Source organism: Mastacembelus armatus, chromosome 8 (assembly GCF_900324485.2).
Source record: "Mastacembelus armatus chromosome 8, fMasArm1.2, whole genome shotgun sequence".
Lineage (NCBI taxonomy): Eukaryota > Metazoa > Chordata > Actinopteri > Synbranchiformes > Mastacembelidae > Mastacembelus > Mastacembelus armatus.
Genome location: NC_046640.1, coordinates 2,712,459 through 2,733,909, shown reverse-complemented (window position 1 = coordinate 2,733,909; position 21,451 = coordinate 2,712,459). Strand labels below are relative to the sequence as shown.

Below are 21,451 nucleotides of genomic sequence, written 5' to 3'. Positions count from 1 at the left end.
TTGTTTTAAAACTTTATTGATGTGGGAAAACTTCCTCCATGTAGCATTCTCTCATTGGCCATTAATATATGTAATAATTGTGTCATTTGTGGCGTGGTTGGAGCATAAAAAGTATTTTGTGCTAAGTCTATTGTGTGACTAGCATTTGTACACCCTAAAGACTAGCCTTGGAAACCACTGGCCCCAGCTAACCCAAAGAATGCAAACAAATTATGTTGCAAACACAAAATAATAATAAATATTCAGTTTACTAACAGGTATGACAAAGAAAAAATCCTCACATTTGAGCTGGAAACTATACTTTTTTTTCATGTATAATAATTACTTTATCAAATAATTACTGATTATTTTTTCCAAAACAAACAATTAAGTTGCTAATTGTTTTCAGCTCTACTCAACCAGTCAAAGGTTTGGAAACATGTTTTCATTTACTTGAGTGGGAAAGTGTTTCCACAGCCATAGCTAAGAGCTGTGTATGTTATACAAAAATGATATTAAAATGACATTTTGACAGTTTACATATCGTTTACTCATATTGTTCACAAGAGTGGACATGTCTAAACTATTAAAATATGTGTTAAGCTAAAAGGAAAGAGAAAAAATTCTTATAACTTGGCCTTTCATAACTGACCTAAATGATGTTCACAGAAAGATCATCAGATTCACAACAGCTTCTAACAAAAAATGAGTATGTCACAACCCCTGTTTCCTGTTTTGTTTCTTTTATTTTGAAGCAATTCATGAAGTGTTTTTGTATTAAAACAACTGTCCCTGTGTTTTCAGTTGCTGGTTTGTCTTATTGTCACATGCCTTGTTATTTTTAGTTTTTGCACTTGGATTTCCATATTTTGAATTTCCCTGTTAGATTTTGGGTGTTTCTTTAAATGGACTCTTATGGATCCTGAGTGTCTGAGCTTCTTCATTTAAGCTATTGTGCTGGATTTGTTTTCGCAGTATGTTTTCCCTCAAATTCTTAATAAACCTCTGTGTGAACTGCCTCTCAGTTTTTCTGTGTTTGGGTCCTCGCTTTAAAAAACGGGACAGAGTACTAATGAGGTTTTCAACTCTCAGCCATCTAACAGTGTTTTGGCAGACTGTCCATTTGGTCTACCCTGTCAACCCTAGCCTTCATGAAAGCATTCACCACCTGGACTAAGTACATTCTTGTAGGATTTCATAGAATTACTTATGAAGGTTACTGGTAACATATTTAAACTAGTGTAATGACTAATGCAAGCACTGTGTTTCCCTTATAGCCCTACAAAACACTATAAAGATTCTTCTCTGCCTTATTTATAAACAAACAAAATGATTTTTTGGCATTCAAGCCAAAGTTGGTTATTATTAACTTTCTCACTCCCATATATGAAGGTATTCACAACAAAAAGTGTTAATGTGTCTGAGGTATTCATTGTAGTTCTTTTGCAACCAGCACTGACACATAAACAGTTTCTTATTTATAGACATAGTTTAGCAACCACAGTCCCATTATGTGAAAACTGGAGCCAGGTCTGGTCATACCAGAATATAACATGTCTTTGGATTACAAATCACTGTCACATGGAAGCTAAAGCATACCAGCACACCTTTGGCACATTCAATAAAACCTTGACAAGTCCACTGAAAGTTATGTGTGCATGCACATGCCTATTGCTTGCAGAAGCACAATCTTTGGCAAACAAAGTCCAAACATAGCAAAACATCCATGTAAATGGATACAGGCCACAGCATTAACAAATGTGAATTCATAAATTGCTAAATAAATGTGGTTTCTGGCAGTATTATTGTAGTTAGAGATGCTGGGGAGGACAGGACCTTTGTACCATACAGATCAACACAGGACATCATGTACATGACTAGCACTGATATTTTAAACTGTTGTTTTGATATTCCCAATGTCTTTTTGCAATTCCAAGCAACTGAGTTGAGTATGTATATTTCCCTTTCTATTAAACAAAGGAGACCCTTCACCCTTTGAGTGAAAAAAATAAAAGTGGATTTGGGTTAGGACATGACAGGAAAACAAGATTTTGTACACAGTTTCAGGAAGCACATGTGCTAGTGTTTCCCTGGCTTTCAACATGCCAGTGAACACTTGGTTTCCTTTGTGTTTGTCTGTGTATGAGAGTGAGTGAACAAGCACAATTTGAACACAATTTGTTTTTTCAAAATGCGTTTTTCTTACTGTAAAGGAGGATATGAGGTCACAAGTTATGACCACTCTCTTTTCTACCTTTCCTATCTCTTTCACAATTGCAAACCATGCCAGATGTAATATGTGTGCCTCTTATGTGATAAGTTAAAGTTAATCATTACTCCGATCTGTTTTTACACAATTGCAGCATGGGTGCTAAAAATAGGCAAGTGTGGGAATGAACAGATCAGCCTCTTTTGCCCAAATGGCAGTGAGTCATTTAACCAGTATCCCTGGTACCCAGCAAATATATTGAAGCCAATGAAAGGCAAATACTGACATTTCAATTATTTGACTGAAATATCTCAGCAATTAATGGATAGATTGCTATTGAAGCCACACTGAATCCTATTTAACTTTGATGATTCCCTGACTTGTCCTCTAGCTCCACCATGAGGTTTTGTGTGAAATGTCTCATAATCCACTAGGAGTACATTAAAGGTGCCCCCTTAAAATCATTCCCATCACCCTGACCTGTACAAACTCAGTTAACCATCAACAGTTCCATATATATATATATATTTTAGATTTTTATCATACAACACCATCAGGTGTTGAATTGATCCCAGGTTCATCGTGCAGGACAAAAGCCCATAGGGAATTCACTAGAATTCATGAAGAACTATTTTCAGAGGTAGGAAGAATCATCTGTCACACATCATCTGTCACACAGGTGTCAGCATGATGTGGGAAAAATCTCTGCTGTGTGGAAATATTTTAAAGTACACCAGTACTGACCAGTAGCCAGTTGTAATACCTGCAATGTGAGCAGTTAATGTGCCGGTCATAACTAGAACATAGTGTAATAATAATGTACTCGTAGTGTGCACTGTGCACATGTATTAGGAAGATACAAGGCTTGGATTGGGATTCTGTATTGGCAGACACTCACGGGGATCAATCTGATCAATGTGATTGTGTGCTTTGCTAAAGTGCTTTGAGTGAAAAAAAGTGCTATTTTCACAGCTTTTCTGCCAAAATGGAATGAGTCTTTTGCTTTATTATGATAACCAATATCTAATGAGACTGTAAATGTGGTCCACAAAAAGCACATTTTTAGACAGGCTCTCCTGGAAGACGTGCGTAGTGTTGCACTCAGTTTTGTTTACAGGAAAACTGCCAGATATAGTGATGCCAGTGAAAAGAGAACTAAAGGGGTACTGTAGACCCAAAATTCTACTACTAAGATTAAAGTTCTATTCATATCCTTCTGCTTTGCGGTTATTCACATAGGTTTACCACCTACTATATAAAATCATTAAATATATTGGCTATTGTAATAAAGCAAAAGACTCATTCCATTTTGGCAGAAAAACTGTGAGAATGTGCAGAAGTCTCACACTTTAACAGCAGGGTCACTGTGAGGGTTAGGGAAGTGGCTGTAGAGGAAAGAACACACATGTAAACAATGAGACACACCCAGGACTGATACAGCACATCGCTGCTGACACATGCCAAAATTCTAACCTTTTATCTTTTTATCTCCTCATAGTCAGGGGGAGGTTTATGACTTGTTTACAGAGGAACACAGATATTCACCCTGTTTCTCCACCTATCTTTGTGTATAACTGCTGTTTTCTTTCAGTGTTTCTTTGCCCACTATTTTGTCATTATTTTGTCATCCACCTAATCTGTCATCATCATAAAGTGACTGCTTCCACTAATAAAAACTGGAAGAGTATGACGCTGCATACACATCCTTGTTTGCTGAATAAAACTGTCATAGCTCTCAGTTTAACACAAATTGCAGTTTACTCAATGAAGTGGACTGTCTATAATGTAAACCTAAGGGCAGATGATTAACATAGACATACACCCACAGAGGACATGCAGCTTACATTTGCAACAGTGGAATAAAGTAAACAAATTTTTGAACTGTACAGTAAAGCTTTCATGTCCACAAAGGGAACATATTGTTCTGCAATTTGTATGAGATCCATGAAGGCACTAGTAAACAAGGTAAGATATTTACTACTATTGTCTGAAATTTTGATATTTGGTGTTAACAGTAGTTGCTGCTGCTCTGTGCTCTCAGTTTGTTAATAGGGCACGAGCACCAGAGGTGGGAAGCCCTATTGTTTCTGTAAGGATTATTATTAATATTATTTGTTTCCCACTGCCAAACGGCCATTTTTGAACTGATTCCCATGGGCAAAAACACAAAATGTACCACACATATCTGTTACCATGGGGAGTAGTAACAGACAAAGCTTAAGCCATGGGTGTGGCCCAGGGACTCCATGGTGCCCCCTTATGTCAATGAGTGTTGTGGTTGGCATGTAGTTTGAGCTACACACACTAAATTTGTAGGTGTATGGAACTCCCCAGTACAAACATTTTTTGCATATACCATGCTCAACAGGAAGTGAGGTATTTGGGATTTTGTGTGTTTTGACATGCAATGGAATTTAACATATTCCTCCTGCACCATATATCAGAGGTGTGTCAAATTTGGTCTACATGATGTCAAGATGTTGCAGATGTCAAAGTGATTTTTTGATAGGTTGAAATATCAAATATAAAATGACTGCATGATGAATTTAAATATTTGTCTTAAATTCTCCATGAATTGCTTGCACTGGCTCAAACTTAGTTTTGATGATTATGATGATACACATGTAAAATGCCATTTAGCCATAGCGCCACCAACTGGCAGCAGAAATAATGGCTTTTAATAAATAAATAAATGGGGGGACGGCCCCTGAGGCGAGAGAAAGTCTGAGGCCGTTGGGGAGGATGGCCTCTGAAGCGGACGGAGGTCTGAGGCTGTTCGGGAGGACGACCCCTGAGGTGGACGAAAGTCCAGGGCCGTTCGGGAGGACGACCGCTGAGGCGGACGAAGGTCTGGGGCCATTCGGGAGGACGACCGCTGAGGCGGGCGAATGTCCGGGACCATTTTGGAGACAGTAGCCGAGGAGTCGGCCCTGGAAAAGGTGGCAGCACTGGCTGAGGACTCCGTCGTCGTCCAGCGGTTCAATCAGCAGCTGTGCGGGGAGTTCAAGCTGCTGCGGCGCAGGTGGCTCAGCGGAGAGATGGCAACCTGAGGATCCGGCGGCGAGGAGGCAGCTCGAGGCTCCAGTGATGAGAAGGCGCTGGGTTCAGGCTGCCTGACCGGAGAAGTGGCCACCCCTCTCCGACGCCGCCGCTGTTGGTGGCGACTCTGCTGAACAGCAAGCTCTGGCTGGGCAGCGAGGAGGGACTGTGGCTGGGCAGCAAATGCGCCAAATCCAGAGCCAAATCCCAGGGAGCCAGGGGCTTAGTCTTCAACTCCCGCCTGATAGCACGCGCCTCCGGCTGTATTAATGATTGAGGCTCCGGTGTCAAAGGCTGGAAAGCCGGCGGTGAGTCGTGGAAGATTGGGGAGGAAAGCTGGAGGGATACCTCAGCGGGAATGAGCTCGTCAGGCCCCTGAGGCTCTGGTCTCTGCCTCTTTGTGCGGCGGTGACGTCATGGCTGAGGCTGCAGGACTGGAGACTCGCTCTGATCTCCTGGACTGGGAAGCCAGGAGGGACGCTGGCTGGGAGTCCAGGAGGGGCTCGGATTTCCTGGGTTGGGGAGCCAAGAGGGACTCTAGTGACTGGGACGCCGGGAACTGAGAAAGTGGCGACTGGGACGCTGGGGACCGTGAATCTGGCTGAGAGGGAGAGAGAGAGAGAGAGAGGGAGAGAGTGGACACGAGCTGGAAACTGGAGAAAGCAGCGGGGGACCCAGGCTGGGAAGGAAAGAGAGTGAGGGGGCACCCAGGCTGGGGGCGAGAGAGAGAGGCTCAGGCTGAGGAAGGAGAACGAGAGGCTCAGGCTGAGGAGGGAGAACGGGAGGCTCAGGCTGAGGAGGGAGAACGAGAGGCTCAGGCTGAGGGAGGAGAAAGGATGAAGAGGAAAAAAAAAACTCAGACTGAGGAAAGAAAGAGATTGGACTTCGGTCCTTGTCCGAAAAGGAAGCGGGGCTCCGGCGGGACGAATGGCGTCCTGGACTGAGGAGGAGGCGGAGCTCAGACCGAGGCGAATGGCGTCCCGGTCCGGAGAATTGGGAGGAGCCGAGGGTGTGGAGAGCTGCAGCACCGGTGATGGGGACTGAAGCGCGGCAAGGCACCTGCTCTTGGTGTCTTTGAAGGGGAGTTGCTGCTCTCTGCCTTCCTCCAGTTGAGCGTGTAGGTAGGAGAAGAGCTGGGATGCCTTACTCACATTCTCCTTGGAGGTGTGGGGCGGCACGTGCACTAGTCCCCGCAGCTGTTGGCTGCACACCATCAGTGCTAGCATGTAGTCCGGCGCGAAACCCAGACACATCCAGAACGCGACGACCCTGTCCCTCAGATATGGCTCGGGGAACCACTCCTTGGCCGGTCCTGCTGGGTCCGTCTTAGGCCGAAGCATTCTGTCATGTGTTGGTGAGTGTGGAGTGCTGGAGAGAAGGAGAGGCAGTAGGACCCAAATGCAGAACAAAAAGGCTTTATTCCTTCTTGGGGCTTCCAGGGCAGGGAGAACACAAAATACCAAGAACCAAACAAGAGAACCGAGCGAAAAGGTTGAGAAAACTAAAGGGAACCGAATGAGATGGTAACACTTAACTATAAAGCACAGCCTATGAAACAAACTTGGCTTATGCAATAGACAACTAATGCTTCGGCAAAGAACAAAGGAAAGAGGGGAGGTATATGTAGGGACAATGGAAAAGGTGATGAGACAGGTGAAAACAATGAACGGACCAGTGCAAGGGAAATGGAAGTCTCTAAAAAATAAAGGTCCCACGGCAGGAAGTCCCAAAGGGGAACCATGACAAAAACAAAGGTCACTGATAATAATGCATTAGTATTGTCAGTGATAGTGGAATACAATACAAATTATTAATAATAATAGTAGTAATGATAACTACCAGTTAACTAGTCCATGCATTTGTTACCTCAAGGTTAGATTACTCTAATTTATTACTATCTGGATGTCCCAGTATCTCCATAAAAAGCCTCCAGTTAATCCAGAATACTGCAGCCAGAGTCCTGACAGGAACTAGCAAGAGAGATCATATTTCTCCTATATTAGCTTCTCTTCATTGGCTCCCTGTAAAATATAGAATAGAATTTAAAATCCTTCTTCTCACATGCAAATCCCTTCATGATCAAACTCCTTCATACCTTAAAGAACTCATAGTACCATATTATCCCAATAGAGCACTTCGCTCTCAGAGTGCAGGTCTACTTGTTCCCAGAGTTTCCACAAGCAGAATGGGAGGCAGAGCCTTTAGTTATCAAGCTCATCTCCTGTGGAACCAGCTCCCAGTCTGGGTTCAGGAGGCAGGCACTCTGTACTTTTAAGGCTAGACTTAAAACCTTCCTCTTTGATAAAGTGTATAGTTAGGGCTGGCTTCAGGTAACTCTGAACCATCCCTTAGCTATGCTGCTATAGGCCTAGACTGCCTGAGGACCATCAGTGCACTGAGCTTCCCTACCCTAAACCTCCCCTCCCTTCCCCTCTCCTCCCCCTCACATGTATATTCCACCACTGAATGTCACTAACTTTGTGCTCTCTCCCTCTCCTGGAGCTGTATACTGCTAATGTGCAGTTACTGGCCCCACCAACCTGCATTGTCTATTTGTTGTTTATTGTTGCTGTTCTTTTCTCTCTCCTCTATCCACTCACCCCAACCGGTCGAGGCAGATAGCCACCCAAACTGAGCCTGGTTCTGCTGGAGGTTTTTTCTTCCATTAAAGGGAGTTTTTCCTGTGCTTGCTGATAAGGGATTTGTTGGGGTTTTTTTTGTTTTCCCTTACCTCTGGTGTCCACCACCGGGTTCGGGGATTTCCACCACATCAGGCACCAGAGACCTTATGACCGCAGCTCCGAGCTGCTGCATCGACAATGGAAGTGGAGGACCTGGTCCATTCGGACTCAGTGTCCCCAGCCACCTCTCGGAGGTGGGAGTTGAAAACCTCTCTGACAGATGACGTTCCAAACGTTCCCAACAGACCCTCACAATACGTTTAGGTCTGCTGACTCTGTCCCACTTTCTCCTCCGCCAGCGGATCCACCACTACCATCACTACCAGGTGGTGATCAGTTGACAGCTCAGCACCTTCACCCGAGTGTCCAAGACCCACGGCCAAAGGTCAAAAGACACAACCACAAAGTCGATCATTGACCTCATGGTGCTCTTTATGTTGGACAAGTTGTGACTAGCACAGAAGTCCAACAACAGAACACCGCTCGGGTTCAAATCCTCCAAATCACGCCCCTCCAGGTTTCACTGTCGCTGCCCACGGGAGCATTGAAGTCCCCCACTAGAACGATTGAGTACCCAGAGTACCCAGAGTCCCCAGCCCACACCAGCTCGCCGCCTCTCACCGCAAACAACTCCGGAGTAGAAGAGAGTCCAGCCCCTCTCAAGGAGTTGGGTTCCAGAGCCCAGGCTGTGCGTAGAGGTGAGCCTGACTATTTCTAGTTGGTACCGCTCAAACTCCTGGACAAGCTCAGGCTCCTTCCCCCCCAGTGAGGTGACATTCCATGTCCCCTAGAGCCAGTCTCAGGGTCCAGGGATCAGGTCGTCGAGGTCCCCGCCTTTGACCACTGCCTGATCCAGACAGCACCGGCCCCTTATGGATCCTCCTGCACTTGGTGGGCCCACAGAAGGGTGGCCCCATGTCACTTCTTCGGGGCTTCACCTGGCTGGGCCCCATGGGGGGAGACCCAGCCACCAGGTGTTCGCTTGCAAGCCTCAACCCCAAGCATGGCTCCAGAGTGGGGTCCCGGCTTTGCCGTGCCAGGCGACATCACGGTCCTTATAATTTCCTTTTTCACAAGGGGGTGTTGAACCACTCTTAGTCTGGTCTGTCACCTAGGACCTGTTTACCTTGGGAGACCCTGCTAGGGACATATAGCCCTTGACAACATAGCTCCTAAGATCATTTGGACACTCAAACCCCTCCACCACGATAAGGTGGCAGTTATTTCATTTTATTTTTTTATGAATAACTCCTCTTGTGTTACCTTCTGATTTATATAATTTAGATGGTCCAGGAGTACACACAGTCTCTATGGGGTGTAGGGGCGGTGACAGCTCTAAGGAAACTGCAGAAAGGCATTTCCCTCTCCCCACTCTGGATTGTCAAACTTTAGGTTGGCTAATAAACTCTACTCTAGAAATGAGAGCTGCACCATCCAAAGTGGGATGGATGCCGTCCCTCACTACCAGTTTACTAAGAGTGTTTTGAAGCAGTTTTACACTTTTAAAAGCCTATAGTCTATCATCTTTTGATCCATGGTGCTTTGATTTCTTGTGCACTAGTTCACACCTGAGTCAAACCTCTCACTGCTTCTAATATCACACACCTCTTGTTGTCTCACACCTTGGAACCATAACCCTCACTCAGTCATCTCTCTTAACATCCTCATATTTTTATAGCCAGGTATTTAAGATTGAAGTTAATATTAAAGTAGAGCTTCCATGTATGTGAGTACTTTAGCAGACATTTGCTAACCCTTACATCTATAACGGGCATGTATTAGCATCGGTCATCTAGAGTCTTTTCATGTTTGCCAATCAATCTACCCATTTTGCATTTGTCAGTGTCTTCATCACTGCCTGTCCTGTGGAGTGAATGTGTGTGTATGTGTGTGTCTAAAATGATCTCTTTAACAAATCATGACAAGAAGCTTCCCTGTGTTTTCATTTCAGTGCAGGAAGACAAGTTAAGCATAGCAGATACTAGTTACTAGATACTTTTTAATGGTCTTTATGTAAGTTTATACCAGTGGCTTATCTAACATTTTTAACAGGGAGATTTACACTTTTTAGTGTATCCCCTCCCAATTGGCCTTTGGTTTCTGCTTCCCCTGATAACAAAGTTAGCTGTTCTGTTGACCCACCTCCCCAGTGCAGATTCAGAAACTCAATGTTTAACAATGTTAACAATATCAATGTTTATTTCTGCCTTGTTCTGATTTTTATATAAATTTGCAGAGTGCAGTTTTAGTCCGAGCTTTGGCTAATTTCTTCAGAGCACACATGAATGTTGCTGCTATCATTTGTGTTTAGTGTGTAACAGGCTATTGTTTGGTAATGAGTGTTCACAGTGAAATGATTGTTTTGGTCTATCTAGTGCATTAGTCAGATGGTTTCTTTCTCATAAAAAGCATTAAAGCAAAAATGTGGTGCCAGGGTATTTTTTTCCCTTACACTGCTCTCAGAGAAACGCACAGTTGAAAAAGTCAGAGAACAGATAAAAGTAATGACAGAATGAGTGAAAAAAAGTGTTTTATCAAGATCAAATCCACACTAACTAACACTGTTTTACTTCAGTCACTAATGAAACTGTAGGAATCAAAACCATGAGCTAATGCTATCAACTCTGTACAGTATCATACTGAATATTGTTCTTTGTTCCCCTAACCCCATATATTTTTTCCCTCTTCATATCTGTCTGCATCTAGTCAAACTAGGAAGAGCATTATCTCCTCTTTGCTTCAGTGGTTCTGCATTCCTCTCTATCTGTTAACTCACTTTTTGTTGTCATCACATCCATTGTGAAAATTCACGTCACGTAATGTGAAGGGCTGATGGTATCTCTTGTACAGCTGTACTCCTTCCAGCTTCACTGGTGTAAAACACATCACAGCTGTCACATGCAATGTCATACTGATGATATAACTGGGTTTTTTTTTTGTACTTTTCTTATTTGACATTTACTAAACATGAAGCTCATGCTCCTTTCACTTAGTACTTTTTTTCAATCCATGTCATGAATCCATGACAAGAAGCAGAAAAAAGGTTTGTGTTTGTGACATATAGTTTTGTGTACTCATTTACTCATCTTAAAAGTTACAGCTGGGTTATCCAGCATATACAGTACAACAACCAACTTAAGGGAACCATCTCTTTATTGCTGCTTGTAGCTGTTTTAGCCCACTAGTTTGTCCTCTCTAAAAGCTCAGACTAGAATGCAGTTTCCTGTCCAGTTGTTTAGTTCAAGGCCTCAAATGTGTTTCCTGCATCAGATAAGATTACAAATTTGCTGTTTAGGCTTGTTATATGAACACACACATGCGCGCACACACACACACATAGAGGGCGAGATAGTCATGTTTCTATCACTTCAAGGGACTTACATCAATTTCCTGGAGACATCCTAACCTTAACCAAAACCACTACTTGTCTAATGTTAAACCTAGCCTTAAATCAAGTTGTTTCTATATTTTAATGATTTACATTCCGAATTTTTTTTTTGTCTTTGTTTTTCACCAGGGCTTCGACTAAAGAGACTCCTGACTTTTGTTTTGCCCGCTCGCCCTCTTGTCCCCTCCTCCTGAGTCCCCCACCGCCCGCCCAGTTGGTGTTAGTTTGGGGGATGGTACTAGTAGGCCATCTGGAGCCCGGGGGGGGGGGGTTGGGTACTGTCAGGATCCGCATCTTGGCTTCCGTTTTCATGCCTTTATTTTGGAGAGCTTAGAGGATCTAGTGCGTTTTACGTTGTGTAGTTTGATTTCATTTGCTGATTGCTTTCACCTGTGTTCACCTTTTGTGTTAGTTTAAATTGTGCACCTCTGCCACTAACGAATCACCAGGTTGTCTGTCGCCGATCCCCTGTCTATTCCTGTTCACCGATGCCTGTTGCCTACCTTGACTCCAGCGGATTATTGTTTGGTTCTTCGCCCGCTCATCACCGACCTCCCGTTCTGGATCCCGTAGAAACGAAGGATACCAGGAAAGTGCTCCTAGCTAAGTCTCTCACTACTTCCCTGTTTTTGACCAAGACTAATGTTTTTGTGTAATGGATATCTTGTGGAGAAGTTCTCTCTTTTTTTTTTTTTTTTTTTGTATTCAGTCCCGACCAGAGTCGGTTCAGTCTTGTTTTTTGGTTAAGAATTCTTGAGATCCCTATCACGGGAGTTTTTGATTTTCAAGTGCCAGTTTTTGAACTACGAGCTGCCTGGTCTTTTTGATTCTCTCCCCTCCTTTTAAGATTGACTGTGAATTAAACCGAATCCTTCGACCCAGGAAAATCTGCCTCCGTAAGATATTGCTCTGCGGGCCAAACCCAATTCTCCCAGACCCATCAGTCGATACCGTGCTTTTGGCCCGGCTGAAACCACTCCACGCCAATAAGACAAACCCAGCTCATCAACACCATCTACTGGTCATTGCCATTCATTGCAGTCTGTACCAATAAATAACTCTTCATTCTAATTCTGAGTCCTGCGTGGGTGATGTGTGCTCCTGACCATCTCCTGGTTCATGACAGTACTGTACTGTATAACCCTCAAAACTGACACTAGGGACCAGGGTTCACCGCCACTGTCCCATTTGTTCTATTGGCAACAAAGGCACTTTGGTCAACTTTAATATATAGTGTCTCATCCTTCAAGACACTGGGTTTTTTGTGCTAAACCAGACCATAATCTTTCCCTTAGCTTAATTCTTTAGTCAGTATATGTAGATCTTGTATTTCAAAAGGTGTTTTGAAGGAAACCTAATATTTGTTGTATTGTATGGAGAGAAGAAAGAAGTTAGACAGCAATACTACATGAACTTTAACAATTTTAATACTGTACATTCTCTCTCTGTATATACATCTAGCAGTCATCAGTTTTATTCCCTAAAATCATTTTGGAAGCATTGTGTTAGTAGATTAGAAAGAAACAAGAAACAGTTTCTCTAATCCCATACCACACAGAAACCTGCTTTTTCTAAGTGTATATAAACATTGATTGCACAGTGGTTTATGCTATATGAACCTGCCAGACAGACCTACCCACATAGCACTGATCAGTTTGAATAAAAGTGGAAGAGTTTTAAGTGTTTGTATGTGTTGTGGTCTTGTCAATTTAGTGCTCATAACCAGATGTAACACGACAGTTCTGATACTGCAAATGCAAACCACACACAGCAAAGGCAAAGGCACACAAAGAAAAAGTAGAACCACACACTGTGAACACTCCTAATCCTATTTGACTGTTGCAAGTTATTTACCCACTGCTGAAATCTTTGCCCTTTGAGATTGTCTCAAGAACCACATACACAGACAAATTAATATAGGATCAGTTATCGTTACAGGTGAGACAATATTAAACAATGCAACCTCTTAAGCACTTTTCAAAAACCCTCTTACCTTCTTGTTTTTTCTTGCCCTGTTCCCTCAAGGGCAAGGATGTGGTCTCAGCAGGACAATGTAATGCAGATAACAACTGTCCTTTGCTCTGGACTGTAGGATGTTTGGTCACAGCGGCTTGGGTGGTGTCAGAGGCAACAGGTCGGGTGAATGAGGCAATCCTTTGTAAGATTGAGGCTACATTGTCTCTAGCATCACCTGCACCATTCTCCAAAGACTGAATCGCTCTGGGCCTGGAGGGGCTGCCTGGAGGCAACTGGATAATTTCAGGCTCTGACAGAATTCCCAGCTGGGGGTTGCAGACTGGATAAATGGGTAGTGGGAAGCTGCTCAGCTCTGGAAAAGGGATAGAGCTTTGTGAGAAAGTTGGAGAATTTGGGGAGAAGGGCAAAAGGGGATGGTGGAGGGAGAAAGTTGGTGTATCAGAAGAACTGTTCAGGCTGCTAAGAGATGCTGAAGGGCTGACAGAAGTGGATTTTGGGTTGCTGTGATGCTGGAGGTCTCCAGTCCTTGGAGGATGCTTGGGGGGGTTGGGGTTCATGGATCCTCCTTGAGGCTTGGTGGCAGATGTGGTTGAGGCACTGCTTACCAAGCTGTCCAGATCCAAGGGAAACTTGTTGAGACGTGGTATCTCTTTTGCCTTAGACTGAGGAGCCTTGAAGAGCTGGGTCACTTGCTGCTGGTGGTGGTGGTGATTTTGGGAATCATTATAGCCATCCTCCTCAAAGGAAGTGCCATTATAAAGACAGCCATTCCAATTTCCATTGGCATTTATATATGTCAAACCTGAAGACAGCCTGCCCCTGTTTCTTTGTATTTCCACCATTCCTCCGCCATCACAAATTTTAAGGTTTAGGCTGGGCATGGAGCCATGGTTTACCGCCTGAGCCTCTGTAACACCTGGCATTACCCCTGACACATGATCCATCTCAGAGTGGATAACATTCCCATGGGAGGAGAACTTCTTCAGAAGTTGGGTGCCTCTCAAGTTGGTACCTTGCGCTAGATACTGTTGTTGGAGCCATGGCTGGGTTTGGTAGTACTCCCCTTTGAGTGAAGGACTGGGATATGACCCCAAATTGGTAAAAGGGAGGGCACCTCCAGCCCTTCTAGTGTACTCTAGGCTGGATGTAGAGCTTTGAAGGCTGTCATTGTCACTGCAGGGCCCTGACTGCATGGAGCAATCACTAGGGTTTAACCTGCTCTGGAAAGACGCTGCTCTCATCACAGAAGAACCATTGTTATAGATGGTTGGCTTGCTCATAGTTCCTCGGTTGAAGGACAGGCTGCTGACTATTGTAGGAGACTTGAGTGGACTGGGATTGGAATTCAGACGTATGCAAGATTGGTGGGCCACAGAGCCCATGTTGTTGTTGTTGTTTAAGGCTAATGAAGGGGACTGATCATTTCTCCCCGGGCCCTCATTACCTTTGGTGTGGTTGAGGAAGAAGTGGGATGAAGAAGGGGAAACTGGAGTGGTGGTGGTGGAAGCTGATGAGAAGGATGGTATGTCATCCACATCTTCAATGTCAAAGGATTTCTTCAGTGCTGCAGGCAGAAAAAGTGATTAATGAAATGTCTCACTTATAACATCTATCCAGCACATTCTGACACATCATATGCATGTCACTGGAGAATCATAATATCACATATGTTCTGTCTGACATGAACGGATATCTGAAATTCTCCATCATCCATCCCATAAGACATTCATGTCACCTGCTCAGGTTTAACCAAGAGGTTTGTTTATAATTTGATTATATTTATGTTTGTTTATAATCAGAAACTGTTTTGAGTGATGCTATCATGTTCTGAGATTGCAGCAATTAACCTGGCAAACATAATATTATTAGTGATAGAAATAATAGACAGAGCTAAATAGCCATAAAAACCATAGTTGTAATATAATGTAGTTTTCATTTAAACTTTCTGCAAGGGCTGAAGATTGTGAGCTAGGCCTAAATTAGAACATTTTCAGCTTTCCACACATTGTTCTCTGCAGCAGTGAGATGCAACTTTTACTTTCAACCTTGACACAATAACCTCTGTGGTGAGGTTGTGGGCAAGTTTATGCTCAAAGTGTGCTCCAAAACCTTTTTCATATTCAACAATTTTGTCAACAAGCATATACAGTCATGCAGTATTAAGCACTGTCATGTCACAACAAGAAGAGCTGAATCCCATTTGAACCTAGAGCCTTTCTGTGTGGAGTTTGCATGTTCTCTTCATGTCCATGTGGGTTTTCTTCAGGTAGTCTACTCACACTCCAAAGACATGCTGTTTGGGTTTAGGTTAACTGCTGACTCTACATTGCCTATAGGTGTGATTGTGAGTGTCTGTGATAGAATGGTGATCCCCCGTGGGTGTATGCCGCCTCTGGCCAAATGCCAGGTGGGATTAGCTCCTGGCCCCACCCGTGAAGAATTGTTGCTTTTCAATGTAAAATGAATTTCTGCGTATTTTGGACTGCTGGTTGACAAAATATTTGAAGCCTTGAACTTTTAGGATATTGTAATGGGCCTACTCCAGGCCAGTATTCTATCATACATAGTATCAAATCCTTCCTGAGCAGCTTCATGGAGCCTACATATTCTTCAGGCTCCAGGCAGGCATGTTGATGAGGGGTGTATGTATATGTGTCTTTTTGGAGCATTGTGTGGATTTGGCAGGATGTGCTGAGACTACAAGTATAAACCTGCCCTCCATACAAAAGATAAGGAGTCCTGGTATCAGGTAATTGCTGGCACCTTGTCACTGGGGAAATAATTATAGTGGCAGTGATGCGGGGGATCTTTAATCTGTTCTACCTAAGTTTGTGTGCATGTTGTCTACAGTTGGCTTCACTCCCTCTGTTCTCACATTTGTGCAGACCCTAATCCTCTCCTCTTTCACAGTGCCTCCTCAATCTGATAGAGATGTTTAAACTCTCTGTCTCTCTTACACACACACACGCACACACACACTCACACACACACACACACACACACACACACAGACATACACTTCTAACACTCAACAGCATGCCTAGTTCACTAACATCTATGTCTGAATGTGTGAATGCCTTTGTGCTCAGCTCAGTTCATGGGGAAGTGTGTGTATTTGTCTGTCAAGGAGTGGGGCGTGGGGGGGGTCACTAACCTTCTAAGGCCTACTTCAGGGTTCTGACTGGGTTTTAGGGTTAAACCTAAAATTAGGTTAGGATTATGTTTGTGGATAGGCACTTATGGTTATGGTTAGGAGAAGGGGCTGGAGAAGACATTATATTAATGTTCTGACAAGGATGAATGTACAAATATGTGTGTGTGTGTGTGTGAGTATGTGTGTCAGGTAGGGATAGATCAATTATCAGCTTGAGTATTTATAATATTTTTAAACAAGAGGGACAACTAGAGGCCTAAAACTAGAGGTTTTTAAAGATCTGAACTTGCAATAAACATCAGTGATTATGACCTATGTTAGTATGAAGACAATAACCTGTTTTGGTTTTTTGTGGACTCATAGTCATTTGAAAATGCCAAAACCTTTTCCAAATTCAACAATTTTGTCAACAAGCATATACTGTCAATATACATACAATATCTGTGATTGTTTATAAATATCTTATGTGACCCAGGCCCAAAAACTGATAATTGCCAGGGAAAATATTTATGTATTAGTTTATAGGATGGTATGATTATTATTTGAGGTATAAAGAATACAGTGTTATGGGAAAACAATGTAGTTTTAAAGGTATTTGGTTGAGAGGGTTTGAGAGGCTTTATAAAGTGATCTCCTCCAGCAGAGGGAGAGAGGGAAGCAAGGAATCGTTTCGTCAGTTAGTTAGATAGCCAGTTACAGAGAAGATAACACATAGAGTCAGCGAAGGACTGTTTATTCTTTTTTTTTTTTTTGCGCTGATTGTAAGAGCACATCGTAAATATTGTACATAGATATATACATTCCGGTTATTTTTTTCACAAGTAATTATAATTCAATTCAATTTCAATTCAATTTTATTTGTATAGCGCCAAATCACAATACAAATCATCTCAAGGCACTTTACAAAAACTAAAACTAAAAACCCAACAATTCCCTTATGAGCAAGCACTTGGCGACAGTGGAGAGGAAAAACTCCCTTTAACGGAAGAAAAAACCTCCAGCAGAACCGGGCTCAGTTTGGGCGGCCATCTGCCTCGGCCGGTTGGGGTGAGTGGATAGAGGAGAGAGAAAAGAACAGCAACAATAAACAACAAATAGACACTGCAGGTTGGTGGGACAAGTAACTGCACATCAGCGATATACAGCTCCAGGACCAGGGACACCTGCAGAAGGTACAGAGAGAACAGAGAGAGAGGGAGAGAGCACAAACTAGGGGAGAGAGAGAGCACAAGGTTAGTAACATTCAATGGTGGAATATACATGAGGTGGGAGGAGAGAAGAGAGGGGAGGGGAAGGGAAGGGGGGGTTTAGTGTAGGGGAGCTCAGTGCACCGATGGTCCTCGGGCAGTCTAGGCCTATAGCAGCATAACTAAGGGATGGTTCAGGGTTGCCTGAAGCCAGCCCTAACTATATGCTTTGTCAAAGAGGAAGGTTTTAAGTCTAGCCTTAAAAGTACAGAGAGTGTCTGCCTCCTGAACCCAGGCTGGGAGCTGGGAGCTGGTTCCACAGGAGAGGAGCTTGATAACTAAAGGCTCTGCCTCCCATTCTGCTTTTGGAAACTCTGGGAACCACAAGTAGACCTGCACTCTGAGAGCGAAGTGCTCTATTGGGATAATATGGTACTATGAGGTCGTTAAGGTATGAAGGAGCTTGATTATGAAGGGATTTGTATGTGAGAAGAAGGATTTTAAATTCTATTCTATATTTTATAGGGAGTCAATGGAGAGAAGCCAATATAGGAGAAATATGATCTCTCTTGCTAGTTCCTGAAGGACTCTGGCTGCAGCATTCTGGATTAATTGGAGGCTTTTTATGGAGATATTGGGACATTCAGATAGTAATGAGTTACAGTAATCTAACCTTGAGGTAACAAATGCATGGACTAGTTTTTCTGCATCATTTTGAGACAGGATGTTCCTAATTTTGGAAATGTTGCGCAGGTGAAAGAATGCAGTTCTAGAGATTTGTTTTATGTGTGAGTTAAAGGACATGTCATGGTCAAAAAGGACATGTCATGGTTATACACTTTTGTCACTTTTTGAACTTTTTTTTTTGAAGATGAGCACAATAAATCTTTAAAAATCAAGCTCTGGTTTCTGCCATTAACTTCTTACAACAACAGCCCCATCACACTATGGTTTTTGTTCGTTTCCATCTCCTGGGGTTTCTGCTGCCTGAGGTCTTGACCAAGCACATCATCACTTGGGGCTTCCTGATGTACTCCTAGATCTTTGCTTTCTCATCCTGGATAGTCACTCTGATGCTCACTAGTTCTTAGTCTCCTTCAATCTGCTTAATGTACAGTCTCAGGATTTGGGGTGAAACCCTCCATGCATTGTGAGCAGCTTCCTTGTCTGGATTCATACCTTCTCCTTTGGCCAGGCTGTTATACCAGTGGGGTATCTGATGACCAGCAGGACATAGGTGTTGATAGGCCGGACCTTGTTCTTCCCATTTAGCTGGCTTATTTGCCTTACTCTTTGTAGGTATTTGGCAGTTGCTGCTTTCCTTACGGCCTCTTCATGGTTTCCATTTGCCTGTGGGATTTCCAGGTACTTGTAGCTGTCCTCAACATCCCCCGTGTTTCCTTCTGGCAATAAAATCCCTTTAGTTCTGACTACTTTTCCCCTTCTTGTTACCAATGCGGCAGTTGTTATAGCATTTGGCAGACAGCCAGAAGAAAGAGAATATGGAACAACTGGTTTTCAGTTCTTTAAAATATTCAGGACTCACAGCTGCCCTGTTCATAGAATTACTGATGATATAACAGTAAGAAGTTGTGAAACAGTATATTGTATATGAATTAGAGTAATTCCTTGTGAAAGTAAAGCCAGTAAATTCACAATTTAAGAAATATTGTAAATTATTGTCATTTTGACTGCCCTACCATGTACCATGCCAAAACAAACATACGGACCTGCTCTGTGTAAACAAAGTAAAGCAAAGACAATAAATACAACCATTTGGCATTTAACCATTTAACTTTATTGAAATAACAACTGTAAACCCCTGAACATTGAAACAACTTTTATCAATGAAAATGCTGTATATATACTTGTACAGACAACTGGAAAAGTTATGCTTTCAGCATTGTTTACATAAACTTTAGTTGCATACTTTTCATTTTTTCATTCTTGAACATATTATAAAGGTTCATTGTCAATGTTTTAAGATAAGATAAGAAAACCTTACACATACATATGTCTCTGACAAAACCTAAACATAACAATATTACATAACAATTTTAACAGTATTAAGTGTCTACTAGCATCCAAGGGCAAATTACTCTACTTTTGAGGGGGACACAAAACATTTTACCCTGATGCTGACCATTCAAAGTCCACAAATTTTCTTAAAAGGCGGCTCACACATGGGTTGATGTCTCCACGCTGCTGCCACAGGATTAATGCCCAAGAAGCACCTGTAAACAATAAGAAAAGAAAACAATTTTCAGTTTCACATTGTTCATACATTATCTAAACCACATGCTTTAACGAGCTTGGTGAAAATTGGGTTGAAACTGGTTTATCATGGTGTGGATGGGAAGAGAAATGGAATAGGAGTCATTCTGAAAGAGGAGTTAGTGAAAAATAATCTGTGTGCAGAGGTGGGAAGTAACGAAGTACAAATACTTCGTTCATACTTTGTACAAATACTGTGTTCCTATCCTGGATACCAAACATGCCCATCACTTCCTCACCCAGTAATGTAATGAAGTATTTGTACTTCGCTTCACTTCCTCACCCAGTACTGTAACAAAGTATTTGTACTTCGTTACAGTACTGGGTGAGGAAATGATGGGCATGTTTGGTATCCAGGATAGGAACGCAGGACAGCTGTAGTGAACACTTTCTTCCAGAAGAGGCAAAAACATAGGTGGGCATAAGAACAAAAGAAGGAGCACACAGGTGGACTACATTTTGTTCAGACAATGTAAAAGAAATTAGTGATTGCAAGGTAGTGGTAGGGGTGAGTGTAGCCAGACAGCATAGGATGGTTGTGCGTAGGATGACTGTAGTGGTGAGGACTAAGGATGAAGAGAACAAAGGCAGAGAAGAGAACAGAATGGTATATTATAGAAAAGATCAATAAAGATAAAGTAAGAAAGGCTTTAAAGTGGATAAAAAGTAGAAAGGCAGTGGAGGTATGGAAGTGTCTTGGAGAAGTGATAGTAGAGTTTTTAACTAAGCTGTTTAACAAAATCTTAGAGGGAGGGAGGATGCAATTTAATTTGTAATTTAAATCATTACAGTGGTAGTTTTCAGATGTGTTGATGGCTCACCTGGTAGGGTGTGTAGCACAGAATTGGACAAAACCCTGTCCAGCGCTCTTTTATCTAAATTATAAGGGAAAAGTCAAAACGGACAATGTGAGCAGTTAACCCACAACATTAACACTAAAGTTAGAGGCCCTGGTTTAAACTTAAGATTCTAAAGTTTATACAAAAACCTACATCTACTCTCTAAACATCTCAATCGGCATCGGAGAATGACAGCAAGGTAGGGGCTGAACATCAGCGCTAAAAATGACAGAGAGATGGCGGTAGACAATGGCGCTGCTTTTTCCGCACTGCATGATTAATTTAATGTAATGCCATTAACATATATAAAAAATAACACAGACGTTGTTCTGTGCTGCTCCTGAACAAACATGATTAAATCAGTTGGATAATCTCTCCCTGACTGTGCACTGAGCCTAAGTCGGAGTTGCTGCTGACTGCCTCACTGACACAGGCCCGTGGCTGCCTGACTGAACGAACACACACATTTAGGCTACTTATTCTCAGTCTCTTGCTTTCACAATATGTCATGACTGTACACATTTTATTAACAATTAAAAATGTAAAAATATAAATAATAAGCTGCATTAATTATGGCACCTCTCAGCTCTGAAGCAAGAGATTTGTATAGCTCAAATTAGCCTACTGTTCACTTCAATTTAACTACACTTAAAGTAGCAGCAAAGCTGTGCCCCAGTGCAAGTCACAAAAATGAAATTTAGCCATAGCATTTGGCTTTTAGTCT

At 42.6% G+C, this 21,451-nt stretch overlaps 1 protein-coding gene across 2 annotated transcripts in view; it reads right to left on the bottom strand.

The window, feature by feature from the left end:
- Positions 1-21,451, bottom strand: part of septin12 (septin 12) — a 105,661-nt gene that overhangs the window by 71,322 nt on the left and 12,888 nt on the right. For both annotated transcript variants that reach the window (XM_026325954.2, XM_026325955.1), the window contains exon 2: positions 13,290-14,837. In XM_026325954.2, coding sequence (XP_026181739.1) covers positions 13,290-14,837 — 1,548 coding nt within the window. The remainder of the gene's footprint in view (positions 1-13,289; positions 14,838-21,451) is intronic.